Source organism: Marmota flaviventris, chromosome 7, assembly GCF_047511675.1.
Source record: "Marmota flaviventris isolate mMarFla1 chromosome 7, mMarFla1.hap1, whole genome shotgun sequence".
Taxonomy (NCBI): domain Eukaryota; kingdom Metazoa; phylum Chordata; class Mammalia; order Rodentia; family Sciuridae; genus Marmota; species Marmota flaviventris.
Genome location: NC_092504.1, coordinates 105311578 through 105326043, shown reverse-complemented (window position 1 = coordinate 105326043; position 14466 = coordinate 105311578). Strand labels below are relative to the sequence as shown.

Here is a 14466-nt window from a genome sequence, read left to right as displayed (position 1 = left end):
CTTGGTTTTTTAAGCTAGCTATGTTCTACTTACTGTGCACTATATCTGCCGTTACTACTGTAACTGTTAATAACCTAGACTACATACTTGTAATCCAAAGTAAAACTATCTCTAAGTTTCATAAACTGAATTATAGTTCACTGTGTGTTTTTAGTAGTATAACTGAGAATGAAAGTATCTTAAACATGATATAATTTAACATGTATGACAGGTATTTAAAGAAAGCAATACTTATTCATTAATAATTAGTTAAATTTCATCTGCTTTCTAATTTTTCTTAATCTTACTACAGGCATATAATTTTAACTCACTCATACCTATGATTCAAAGCTTGTAGGGTTAAGGCTTTGGGACAATTTATTGTCTGGGGCTTCATTATATGCTTTTTATTTAGTTGGTATGATCTTTAAAATAAATGGAAGATTTTTTGTCAGTGAAACCAAAAGGTTATCCTCTACTGAAACTTTATTTTACATTAAAGTAGTTCCCATAGAGAATAATAAGTAGGAGCTGGATATCAGCTCACAGTCCCTGAAAATTCCCACAACGCTTTCTCCTTGTGAATTGATGTGATTTCTACATTCTTTCTCCATCCTGACTTTCTTTAAAATCTTTGGAATTATTATTATTCTTTCTGTAACTGTCATTATTTTTATTCCAGTTGTTAATTTATTTGCATCTACCCCTAATGTACCCCTAATAGTTTTTTCTGAAGCTTTTACATTTTTGAATAGGTTTTCCTTTGGTCAGTCTCTAAAGATAAATGTAAAATGTTCTCCATGAGAAATTGTGATATGTAAACCTTACAAATCCTGTGGACAGGGGTTTTGTGTATGTGAAATGGCCATGGATTCATTAGTTCAATAAACACTTGCTGAGATACATCTGCAAGCTAGGCATTTGGACATAAGAAACCCACTGAAAGAGAACCTTATAACTTCAAAGAGTCTACAATCATGGGAAAGAGAGAGATTGGAATGTGGGAAGTGAGAGAGAGGTATATAGGTTCTCCTGAACCAAAGACAGGAGGCAGCTAGTGCAGAAGGTTTGGAGAGGAACTGCCTTGGGTAAGGGTGGGTGGATGGAACAGTGCATGAGTCGAATCTTAAGGGAAGAGTGTAAAGTAGCCACCTGGATTTCACACTATATCATAAACTCACAATATTCTGGGCAAAATATACATCATAAAGCAAGACAAAGATATGACTCCTTAGACTGAGATTTGTGCTCTGGAATTCATACATATAAAAGTAAACTGGATCACTTTTTTTTTTAATATGTGAGCGAGTCTGTCAAGATATTAGGGAGACCTCATTTTTGTGTACTATGAAAAAAATATTTTCCAGTTAAAATTAAATATCAGCCATCACAAAGACTCTTTGTTACCTCAGAACAGAATGTCTGAAAGTTGGCTGGTAAGATCGATGTGGCTTTTATTAATCCTTCTCAAATTGATATAAAGCTCTGTTGACTGTAAGATTTAGACAAAGCAATAATCTCCAACTCTTTTTCTCTGGGCAAGTATTGGAAATTTTAGTTTCTCAGCCACCATGTATGATACCAATTGTTTTAGGTATTCTCCTTATGCTTATTTACAAAGTGAGGATTATTTTCTTTTTGGAAACATTACTTTCTAGATTACACTTTCCTACCTAACACTTGTTATACTTAGATCACCAGGTACTGAATATTACATATGAAAAGCAGACATTGAACTAACAACTCAAACTACATAGCTGTCTATAAGTTATATAATTTAAGCATATCATTGTTGGTGTATATTATATTAGAATTGCATTTTAAGACTTTAAAAATGACCTATTTTCATATGTTGTAATTGACTCTCCCAGCTTATATTTGTGAAACATTGCATTATAATAATGTTACTTAAATATGTAGAAGCAAATTGAGAATATTTTATCATTTTGTTTTTTTTAAATAAATTCTGGTATGATACAAATTATCAGAAGCAAATATACATACAGTAATACCTTTTAATAATATTTCTTATGAATTATGTCTAAAAGCCCTCTAGATGTACTCCTTAAATGATCATAAAAGAAGAATTTCACACAGAAACTTCTAAAACAAAAACATTAGGTTGTAACTATTTTATGTGATGATGAAATAGGATGGATTTGATGGTGGTAGTTAGTTTTGAAAGATTAATTAAATTTCCTACATGACTCTGAGATGCAGTAAGCAAGACACAGCCATTTGGGGGGCTCATTATTCTGATATTAAAAGTAAGAAGGTGGATAAGAAGTAACACCAAAAATGAATTTATTTTCAAGAATATAATTTCCATCTCTATAAATGATCACATTACTGTTTCTGTTACAATGCAACTATAAAACCCTTATTATTGGAAAGAAGTTCATAATAGGCAAATCGTATTGGAGCTAAAGTTGGTGACTTTAAAGAAACTATTTTTACAATATTTGTCTGGTTTAGGTAAAGATTACCACCCTGAAAAAAAAAAAAAAATAAATAAATAAATAAATATTTTTTTTAAAAAAGAAAAAATGTACAATATCACCAGACATTAGGAAAATACAAAAAAATTTAAAAACCACCACAAAAAAAAAAAAAAAAAAAAAAAAAAAAAGAAACTATTTTTTTTTCAGAAGCAGTAATAAAATTATATGTTCATCTGTATATCTTTTTCACCAAAAATACTTAAAATTAATTAGAACACTTAAGGTTCAGACAGTAAATATATCTAACATGTGACTATAAAGTATGTATCACAAGTAGCAATGAATAATTCCAAGTTATCTAAAACTTAGGTATGGAATATTATTTTCAACTAGTATAAAATACTAGAGTAAAACTCTTTTCTTTTATATTTGAAATTTACTTGAAAGTTTAGAAACAACTTATTGCAACAAAATTGAACTTTTATCAATTTTTAAAAGCTCATCAGTATCCTAATAAGAATAATTCTTTAGAGACCCTTTTTCAACTCTGATTTATTTTCTTTTTTATTGTGTAGTTTAAAAGGTCCTAAATGAAACCATTATTCCAAATAGTTATGAATGAGTGTGTGGGAATAATTTCCTGATCCCCACCAAAAGAAATATACAATTTGAAAAGTGTCAAATATAAAAATCTGCCAACACACCAGAAAATTTACACTGCGTGTCACTTGCAGTAAAGACTAGAGAGAGGCATTTTAGGTTTTCTTTTAAAATACTGATTCATATCTAGATACAAGAAGATCAGCCAGTCTGTGAGATTTTCTAACTTTAGAACTACTTTATAATATCAGGTGACAATAAATAAGTGTTTGATTTATTATCAACTTGACAAAATATTTTTGATGATTGTTTGTCCAATTTTCTTTTACTTTTAGTTCTCTGTTAAAAAGACTTAATTGCATTATTAATCCAGACTTAAAGGCATAGCATACTAAATCCAATACCTGCAATTACATAATTAATTACAAGGTGAAAAATACTCATGTATGCACAGATTTTGTGCGTAGATTTATGGGTATACATTCTTTCTTTAAATAGTAATTTGGACCATTATTGTAAGTATTTACAATAAATTTAATGTAATGTAAATACTTTCAGCTCTCTTTTCCATAACTCTAATCATTTTCATATGTGGACTGCTTTTTAACTGACTCTCAAGTCACACATGAAAACAAAAATAAAGAATGGGAGAGGAAACCAAAAATAATGGGAAAGGAAATGCTAATGAAAGAATGGCATGTAGAAAAGGTTTTGGATATAGATATCCAAGCCAGCCTTTTTTATTTTCTTTGTCTAAAGACAAAACAAGAACTTTAAACAATGAGTGAGCATATTTGTACGTATAGACTGTCTATTTTATCTAAACTTTTTGAAAAGGGAAGTATAACTAGTTTTAGTTAGTAGTAGTGAAAATCCTTACCATTTAATCTAATTTCCTAAGAAATGTTAAACTCAATGGATAATAATTTTTGTGCACTAAATTTGATTACTCTATCCATTTGAGTATTGCATAAAACTGTACAAATTTTTACAATTCACTAATGAACATGAGATACAAGTAATGCCCATATTACCCTGAAACATATTAGTCTCTAAAAGACAGACAAATATGTACACAATTAATTACATTATCCCATCCCTATTCTAGATTTAATATCCTTCTAGGTGGAATATATCCTTTAGCAATTATACTTTAGAATATAATTATAGAATTATACTTGAGAATATCTTTACCTTCAGATAAGATGAAGACCTAACTCATTAAACAGATAACAAATAAATTACTTGTTTATCAAAAAATTCAGGACTGGAGTTGTGACTCAGTGGTAGAGTGCTCACCTTGCATGTGTGAGGCACTAGGTTTGATCCTTAGCACTACACTAAAAAGAAAAAGAATAAATAAAATAAAAAATTTTAAAAAAAATTTAAAAAAGCAATCTAGAGTTAGGAAATCTGCAGAACTGATTAATTCAGAGCAATAATAACATCAACAAAGATGCAGGTCTATTCAGTATTTTTGTTCTTCAGATTTCCCATAGCTGACACTTGATATTCTTGAGATATGCCAACAGTTTCAAGAAATATATCAAGACAAAACAACATCCAAAGGAAATGTCTGTCACTTTTCTGTTTAACTTTTTTATGAGAGAGGAAACATTTTCCTGATTTTTCCTTTTAGACTTCAGCTTACTTCTTTGCACCATAGGTGAACAAGCATTTGAACAAATTTGAGAATTTTGTTTTATTTGTTAAAGAAACAGAAAGGAGGTATCCAGGAATGGTGGGACAGGCAGCCAATGAGGTCTGACATAATAAATCCCATCCTTTCAGAAAGAATCAATTGGTTTTGAAGTTTTCATTTGTTTCTATTATAGAGTGTCCATTTATCAGCTGGGATACATCATCTTTTTATTCATTATGATTATTTTTTCTGTAAAGACTTCAAACATATTTATAAAAGCTACTTAATATTCTTGTTTCCTATTTCCAATATTGGTCATCTCTGTGTTGTCATCTCTTTGCATATCTATGGATTTTAATCTTTTCCAGACATTGTGTATGACATGTTTTTTAGTCTTTATTTTTTCTTTCCTTTACAAAAACAGTGTTATTCTAGCAAGTATTTAATTTACAAGTAGATAAGATCGATTTTTGAGGCTCCTTAAATGTTGGAACTCTTAAAGTCTCCCAGAACTTTGAAGTTCCTTTGTCAGTGGCACTTATTCTCCTATATCTTCACCAGAATAAAAACCACACTTTCTTTCCAAATTCATCCAAGTTCAGGGGGCCCTAAAACCACCACATTGGCAGTATGTGTACTTATTGCTGTTTTGATATATCTTTTTGGCACCTTGAAATCCATCTGTCTTGACCTCTTACAATGCATTGTAAAATTTTGAAAATTAAATGTGGCTGTAATGTACATATTCTTTTACTGTTTTAAACGTGGAATATAGATTATTTATCCAAGAATTTTCCCAGAGTTCTCCTCAAATTATTTTTTTAACTACATATTTGATAAGTATCACAAAAGAAGCCTTAGCATAAGAAAAAGGAGCCTATGCTTTTTTTTTTTTTTTTTTGGTATCAGGGTTTGAACCCAAGGAAGCTTAACCACTGAGCCAGATCCCCAACCACATTTTCATATTTTATTTAGAGACAGGGTCTCTCACTGAGTTGCTTAAGGCCTTGCTAAGTTGCTGAGGCTGGCTTTGAACTCACAATCCTCCTGCCTCAGCCTCCTGAGCTGCTGAGATTACAGGCATATGCCACTGTACCTGGCAATCTATGCAATTTTGATGAGTGGTATACCAGATGCCAAGGTTTCTCTGGAGATGTGATTTATTTTAAGGTGGGTAAGAGAAACTTTTTTCATGTAGATAGAAGAACATATGCAAAGCCTTTCAGGCCAGAGGAGTTTATATATTTCAGAAGATCATGTGTTTAGAATTCAAAGAGCAAGGAGGCAGTGTTCTGAGATGAGAAGTGGTGAGGCAGTTATGTCCTGTCATAAAGAACTACATTGGTTATGTAGAGGTGTTTGGAGTGTACCTCACCTTTTCTCATATCACAAGTGCTGGTAAAATAGCTTTTTACAGGTACATTTTTATCTAAATGTAATATGTTAAGTTCTGATAAAAACTAAACTACTACATGGAGAGATCCTGTATCCATTCCTTCCAGAAGTAACTAGCATACATGTACATCATTGTACCTGTCTTAGAAGTATTCAAGGAAAGGTTGAATTCACCATAAATAACCAGGTTTATTTTGAAATGAAGCTTAAATAAAAGTAAGTTTTCCAAATTAAGGTTTTTAAAAATCATTGTTTTCTGCAAATCTACTTAATGAAGCTTTGGGAGATAGTCATGTACATGTGTTTATTTATTATATTAGGCAACTAGAGGTTACTATTATTTTTCTTTTTCTTGTAAATTGGTTGAGAAATCATAGTCACATTACAAAGTATAAGTCATTGAGATACCTGTTAGCCACAGACAATCCCTGTAATGAAATTTGTCAGTGCACTAAATAGGAAGTGTGCATATGATATGATCTCTGTGCAACTGACATGATCTTGTATTTTGTTAGTCATTTTGGCCATTATATTGGGAAGTTTTCAAAAGATTTGAAGACTTCTTGTGAATGGGAAGAAAATGTTTTACTCTCAAGGTGACATTGCTAGTTATAACTGTGAAAAATGATAAAAAGGCTGTTATATTTTTTCTCTGTGGTAGGAAACAAAAAACTTTAATCACCCTATAGTTTTTGTCAAGATATATATTTTCCCATTAAAGTTGACTGACATACTGAAAAAAACAGAATTACAGTAGAACTTCTGAACTAGTTTCATAGGAAATTCCTACTACACAAAGAATCACAGTGACCACATGCAAAGCTAATATTCTGTAGTAGTTTAACTATTTTAAATACGAGCTAAAACTCTAAAATACTCTAAATTTTCAAGAATACATTTGATGTAATATTTATAAGCATTGCTATTAGTCTCAAAATTTTTATTGCCTGGCACTTATAACTGAAAAGGTTCTTAAGTCTTGATTTAGTTTTATCTAAATGTTACTAAATTTTAAATTATAAAGATTTAATCAGTTTTTATAAGCATCAAGACATGTGTAAATATTATTGTGTAATTCTACTGAAGATTCATAGAGTTGACACAGAGAGGGTGAACTGTATATAAATGTTCTCAGTGGAGATTACACTGTCTTTGCGTTTTGTTTGTAGTAGTTATGGTGATTAATGAACCACTGTGTCCAGCTTCAGAATCATACTTCCCCCACCCCATGGTAAGGGATGATCTTTTTTGCTATACAACACATTTGTTAAGTTTTCTGAAACCATAATAATTCAGAGAATTTGCTGACAGTGAGGTATATATCTAGAAATGTATGAATTGTGTTATCAGGTGAGCCCTGCTAATATAGGAACAGAGGAAGACTTGGACCTAATAATATCCTCACTGTCTTATTTTGGGTTGTCTATACTTAAGGAAACTATGATATCTTATTAAAGATTTTTCTTCTTTTCTCATTAACCATGGGGATTATTTTATTTTTTTTAGTTGAATTTACCCAGAGGAACTTGCATATTTGGAACCCAATAATGTTCTCTTGTTATAAACATTAATATTTAATATACTGAGAATGTTATTGAATATTATTAATTATAAACTATGGGCACTACCCAATCAGAAGGCCAGTAGAAATAAACATAAAACAAAATGGTATGCTGACCAAGGCCCTGAGTAACAGTCCTGATTGATATTCATTTCATCAACTTCCTTGACCTAATTAAGAACAGTTTTGATTACTACAGGTTTGTAGCGGATCTGTTTTTTTATGTAAAAATAAAATGTTCCAAGATAAATTTTTCATATGTGAAAGAATATTAGTTAATATTTTTTGATACAACTAAGAAGTTAAAAATATGGTGAAGCTCTTGAAGCCAGTGCTAGAAACCTATTAATCTTTGCAATTTAAGCCAGTGTTGATCTGTGGGACACAATGTGGATGGTTTTAGTAACTGTGAAAAATGTCACTATTCTCTGGGGAATTTAGATACAAACTATTGTGATACAAAACAAATGGTTAGCTTTATCTTCTAAATTCATTGCTGTGCATGTTCCTTTTTGACTATTTGAAAATAACAGAGACCCTTGCATTTTTATCTATGTCTGTATACTATTTTTTCTGAAATACATGGCATGATCCTTTAGCTAAATTGGAAAACAAAAAAACAAACAAACAAGCAAAAAAAACAAAGAGATGCCTTGGTACTTGCTATACAGGTCAGGTAAAAATGCAAATAAAATAATATAGCCTCAATTAATTTTATTCAAATCTTGTTATTTATCTTGGGAATAATTTAATTTCTAAATTATTGAATAATTAGTAAAGAAAACACACTCCTGAATCACTCAATTTTTTATTTATCTTCATAGACATATTTATTAACTATCATTGTTGTTTGAAGTGATAATTATTATTACCCCATTTTATGTCTGTAATAATGTAATAAATAAATAAACAGCAGTTTTGAGGACTGACTGACTATTGGCCAGATATTTTGCTTACCACTTCATATGTGCTAATTTATTCAAATTTTGAACAAGTCCAGAGAAAGTAGTTGTAAAATGAGTTATTATCATTTTTTACATGAGGAAATAGATAGATACATAATCAGAGTTAAAGAAATGGTAAGAAGTACGTGGGTCTGGGATAAATTAACCTAAGTGCATTTACAAAATAAGATTTTCCCCTTACTAATAGAATGTATTTAATAATAAGTAATGTTTCTGTGCCCATTGTAACTCAGGCAGTCTTATAAGGACTTCATATATATGTTAGGTTAGATTTGTTTTGAAACTATCATCTGTTCTTGTTAATCTGTATTTTGTCAGTTTAGAAGAAGCTGTCTTTCAGGAGAAATGAGCTCTTTGTTTTTGAGTCTTTTCCTTCTACTCTCTCAAATTTTCCAAGTGGGGTCCGTAAATTAGACTGAAAAAAGGCAGATTTACAAGAGAAACACAAACAAGTTTATTAATATGTGCATTGCACATACACACAGGAGCACTCAGAAATGAGTCAATCAGAGGCATGGTCAGCATGGGGCTTAGATAGCATCTTATCATTTTAACAAAAGAACAATAAATTTTTAGAAAAGTAACCTAATACAGGGACTTTGAGTTTCTAGGACATCAAAGTGTGGCATGGTGAATATATGGGGCAAAAAATGGGAGAAAAGCGTTAGTCAGGTTAGCTACATGGATTCCTCTGCTGCCTTATCCTGACTCATGAGAATATAAGGTTGTCTTCAGTAATTAACTCATATCCTTCCTGGTGGAAAGAGGAGAGGAACACCTTTGTAAATGTATATCTGATTTTATGTAAAGGTGGAAGACAAAGAACTATTCTTATATCAATTTCTCAGTTGCCTTCAGTCCAAAATGATCCTTAAGCTAAAGGGGACATTTTTTGGGGTGGCATATGTTGCTTCCCTTCACCTGCTAATTCCATCATAGAATTATACATTTCCTGTTTTGTTTCACTTTTTTAAATAAATCTGTCCGTGATTAACGTGGGGCAAGTGTCAGTTATACTCCTGGGCACCAGTATTTTCCATATGTAAAATGAAGGGTTTGGTGTTCTGGTTGGTGGATAGATGCCGCAGTCTGGCTGGGCACAAATGCCGCAGTCTGGCTGGGCACACAATCATGAGCCACCACACAGCTTGTAGATTCAAACAGCAACTCTTTATTCCCGAACTCACACCAGCCGTCCACAATCACGTTCTGGGGAAATCCACGTTCTCTGCCCAAATCCACCCCCACTGGGCTTCTGTCTCCCAAAAAATACTGTCTGAATCCCGTGAGAACTCAAGGGGAACTCAGGCAGCAGGATACGCCCTATTCCCAGCAGGAATAATCTTTTTTTTTTTTTTTTTTAATTTTTTATTGTTGGTTGTTCAAAACATTACATAGTTCTTGATATATCGTATTTCACACTTTGATTCAAGTGGGTTATGAGCTCCCATTTTTACCCCATATACAGATTGCAGAATCACATCAGTTACACATCCATTGATTTACATATTGCCATACTAGTGTCTGTTGTGCCCAGCAGGAATAATCTTAAACCTGGAACCACCCTAAACCCGGATAGTCCTAAACCGGGAACGCCCTAAACTCGGAATCATCCTAAACCGGGAACACCCTAAACCCGGTTCCGCCCTGGTCCTTGAGCAAGGTCACCTACATGCAATGTCACTGCAAAATGTCCTATTTCCACGAGTCCTTCCACTAAGCAACATGGGGTACGCTGGCAAGGAAATTGTCATACCTACTTGGCTAATGGCTCCCAGCAGATAGATACTCAAAAATTCAGCTCTAAAATTTTAAAGGTTGGCAGGACAATGAATAGCTTTCTTAATCACTAAAATTGTTATTGATTTGTTTATAATTCAATAAATACCAAATATATTTTGTCACAATGTTTGCTGCTTAAGCTTTTCCTTTCAGTTAATTTTCGTTACTAGAACCACAAATATGAAATTTTTCTTCCAGTGATATTTTTGTTGAATCTCAGAATTTTTAAATGAGTTAACTAAGTATCATGTGTACATGAAATGCTAATTAATGAATGATCATATTCTAAAACAGTAATTGTCATTGAATCTTGCCACTAAATATACAATTAAGTCATTTCAAAATGTATGCAGAAGATCTGAATATTTTCAAGCCTACTATGAAGAAATTATGAGGTTCACAAAATGTTTTTTCCTAGCATACTATAGACATTAATATACAACTTTGGAAACACCCTAAACATGCTACATTATAAATTTGTGGTTTTTTTCCTTGTTAGGAATCTTTCCTTGAAATTAACAAAAGAAGATCAGGAATCCAGGTGTTCCCATATAAGCCGAATGCCCAGCAGTCCATCAACAGATTGGCCCCTACAAGGTGTGGAAGAAAATGGGGGCATAGATTCTCTGCCTTTCAGACTGATGTTACAGGACTGCACAGCAGTAAAGACGTTATTATTAAAGATGAAGAGAGTTCTTCAAGAGGTAATGGTTTACTCTAAGATTAATGACTTTTAGTGCTGGCAGACAATGAGGTCTTAGAAGTGCTTAGACTCTACTCTGTCAGTAATTAACTATGTGACATGGGGCAAGGGTCAGTTATATTCCTGGGCACCAGTATTTTCCATATGTCAAATGAAGGGTTTGGTGTTCTAGTTTGTAGATAGATACTCAAAAATTCAGCTCTAAAATTTTAAGGTTCTATGAAAGAAAAAAATTGATGCTAAGGTTCCCCTTACTGAAGGTGAGGAGGTGATATTGGCATCAGTTATAAAATTATATGTGTGTGTGTGTGTTGTGTGTGTGTATATTTTTTTAACAAAGCTTTTGAGAGTTCTATTAAATGTACTTCATGTTAATGATAGTGGGGCTTTGCTTATATGATACCATAAAAGTATATTTTTGTACCAAAAATAATCAGCCCAGGAAAATTAAATCTGAAGGTTTGAATGATTTTGTCCATTGAGTACATTTACCCTCCCAAACCTAGGCTCAGTTACTCAAATGTTGAGCATGTCAAGGAAATGTAATAGGATTATTTTACCTTTCTTCCAAGAGTTAGACATTCAAATATGTTATGGTATCAAGGTATAATTATAATATTTATATTTTTGAAAATTTCTATAAAATATATGTACACTAATACTACTTTATAATATGCAGAGAATTTCAGTGATTTTAAATTAATTACTCTAATAAGTATGACTTCAAAACAATAGCCTGAGATTTGTGACTTCATATTCAAAGACTTTTATTACATAATATTACCTTTCAATGGATTTGTCTTTATTAATAGGTGAGTCTAATGGTATGAGAACAAAAGACACTTATTATTTAGGAGAAATATTATCATTGTTAAAGGGCTAGGCAGAAGCCTGAATCTTGAGATCCCAACTGACTGGATTCAGTCAACAGCCCACATTGAGAGTAAGGGAAAATTACATAAAACAGAAAAATGAATTTATTAGAACTTTGCACAAACTGGGAAGACAGCTAGTCTTCCTTCTCCTAACCCACAGAAACATTCTATTTTTTAGAAGGGATCATTAATGGATAACAATTGCCAAGAAAGATCATGTGTCAATTCAGCCAGCCTGTGTACCCTGGAGTGGAACCTTGAGATATGTTGAATTCTGGTTTCCTGGTCCTTCTGCATCCTGTTATTTCCAAGGAACTTGTCTTTGAACTGTTGCAGCAATTTCAGCATCTTTGCTCAGCATGAAATGGCTGTCTGTGGTATGCAGGGTTGGAGAAAAGAACTTCAAGAACAGGTTGGCAGGACAATGACTAGCCCTGAGAAAACAATTGAGACTTAATTGAAAATGCCCAATTTTAAGGGAGTCCATTATGTTATGCCTGCCTTATAATAATGATTACTAACATTTAACATTTATTATCAAATAGTAGTTCTAGTAACTTTACTGGGGACCAGAATTGAATCAGGGAGAAGATAGGCAATCTAAATGAAATTATTATATAGGCTATTGGAGGCATCTAGTGATGTGTTCTCATTTGCCAATATAAATACATACTGGAGAAGGTCTTTTTTGTGTTTGTGTGTCCCATACATGTATATGTCACTGGGGTGGTCTTTGTGCCTAAACTTTATAAAGTAATATGTTAGAATATGCTAGAGTTTTATATAAACATATAATATATATTATATATATGATTTGTGTATTCATAAATTTATATATAATTATATATGTATAATTCTATAATTAATAGATTTTTATATATCTATTAATTATAGAATTATACATATATAAAACTGATCTCTGAGAATTTCAGTAACTTTGTGAGCTGGTGGTTAAGAAAAGGAATAAAACTAAATTGAATAAACTTAACACTGAACAAATTATATTTTTAAAAGGCTAATCAGCATTCAAAACTCATTTCCTCTTTATTTTATTACTGTATGTACTTGCAAACTTCTATACACTATTGGAGTTGTATGGTAAACTTCTATATAATAGCAGCCAAGCATCCTTCCACTTGTACATTCATTTATATCATTTTGATAGCTCAAAACCAGCCATGTAGGAGTATTTATGCCATGGAAATTGGCAAACAACACAAATTAAGGCTTTTTTATTTTTGGCAAGTCTGCTGTTAAATATTTACCAGCCAACACTATGTCTGACTACATGGTTTCTCTACTGACAGCACAATATTTTTAAGCACATGAATAGGTAAGACAGAATCTCCCCAACCTCTGGCTTAACATGCACTCTGAACCTCTTTGAACAAGACAAACTTAATATCACTTTTTTTTAATAAGAAGATAGTAATCTTAAAGTCTGTAACATTTCCCTATTTAACTTTCTACCTGTCTCTTTGGAATGGATTTTAATAATAAATCAATACCAGTAAAAGGGAAGTAGGAAGAACCAATAGGAAGAGTTGAGAGATGTTCTGAGGGTACTTAATTTCACAATTTTGAACTATTTAGTGATATTCACTATAGAAGAAATTCTAAGAATTTAGTGAGATTGTTTTTATATTTCCATTCATTTTCTCCCTTAAACAGAACTAAATAGAATTGAGTTTTAAAGTGATGTTTGATTAGTAATGATTATACATGTTTGTGCAGCTAATTCAGATTAGTTTTTATTGCAAATAAGTAAAAGCAATTTGAGGTGGGGGTATGGAAAATTGAACTCAGGGGCACTTAACTACTAAGCTACATCCCCACCCGTTTTTTGTATTTTATTTAGAGACAGGGTCTCCCTGAGTTGCTTCCTCACTAAGTTGCTGAGGCTGACTTTGAACTTGAGATTCTCCTGCCTCAGCCTCCAAAGCTGCTGGGATTACAGGAGTGGGCCACCATGCCTGGCAAGTAAAAGCAATTTTATTATGATTAGCATAGACAACTGTTTTAAAAATAAGATATTCATAATAGATACCTTTAAAAATCATCAATTGAATTATTCTCTAAGCTAAAATTTTTAAAACTACAAATCAAATTTCATTAGTTTATTTGAGTTCACTACAAATTATTCATCTTTGATTAAAATATCTTTTTAATAAAAGTCCAACTTTTGTAAACAAATTATTTTGTAACTGTGAGAAATCCTTATTATTTATTTTTAAACTAAAGTAAGTACTTAATTTTAATACATCTCAGCATAATATGTCCTTGTTTGAGTTTTTATCTTGTTTATGAGTTTCACAAAAGGTTCTTTTGAAATACACTGATACTTTAGTTATCTTTTAGTAACTCTTCTTTTAATAGCATTTTATCACATAGGTATTTGTTCAAACCATATCAATCCCCTCCTTAACCCCATTCTAATAACATTCCTTAAAATTTTGCCTTACAAACTAATATATATGGGTACATTATATAATCAAGTATCCTGAAAAAGCAAATTAATAGAAA

General features: G+C 31.8%; 1 protein-coding gene across 1 annotated transcript in view; it reads left to right on the top strand.

Annotated features, from left to right (window-relative positions):
* Nucleotides 1-14466, top strand: part of Ccser1 (coiled-coil serine rich protein 1) — a 660775-nt gene that overhangs the window by 392188 nt on the left and 254121 nt on the right. Inside the window, exon 6 of the mRNA XM_071614850.1 lies at nucleotides 10865-11069. Coding sequence (XP_071470951.1) covers nucleotides 10865-11069 — 205 coding nt within the window. The remainder of the gene's footprint in view (nucleotides 1-10864; nucleotides 11070-14466) is intronic.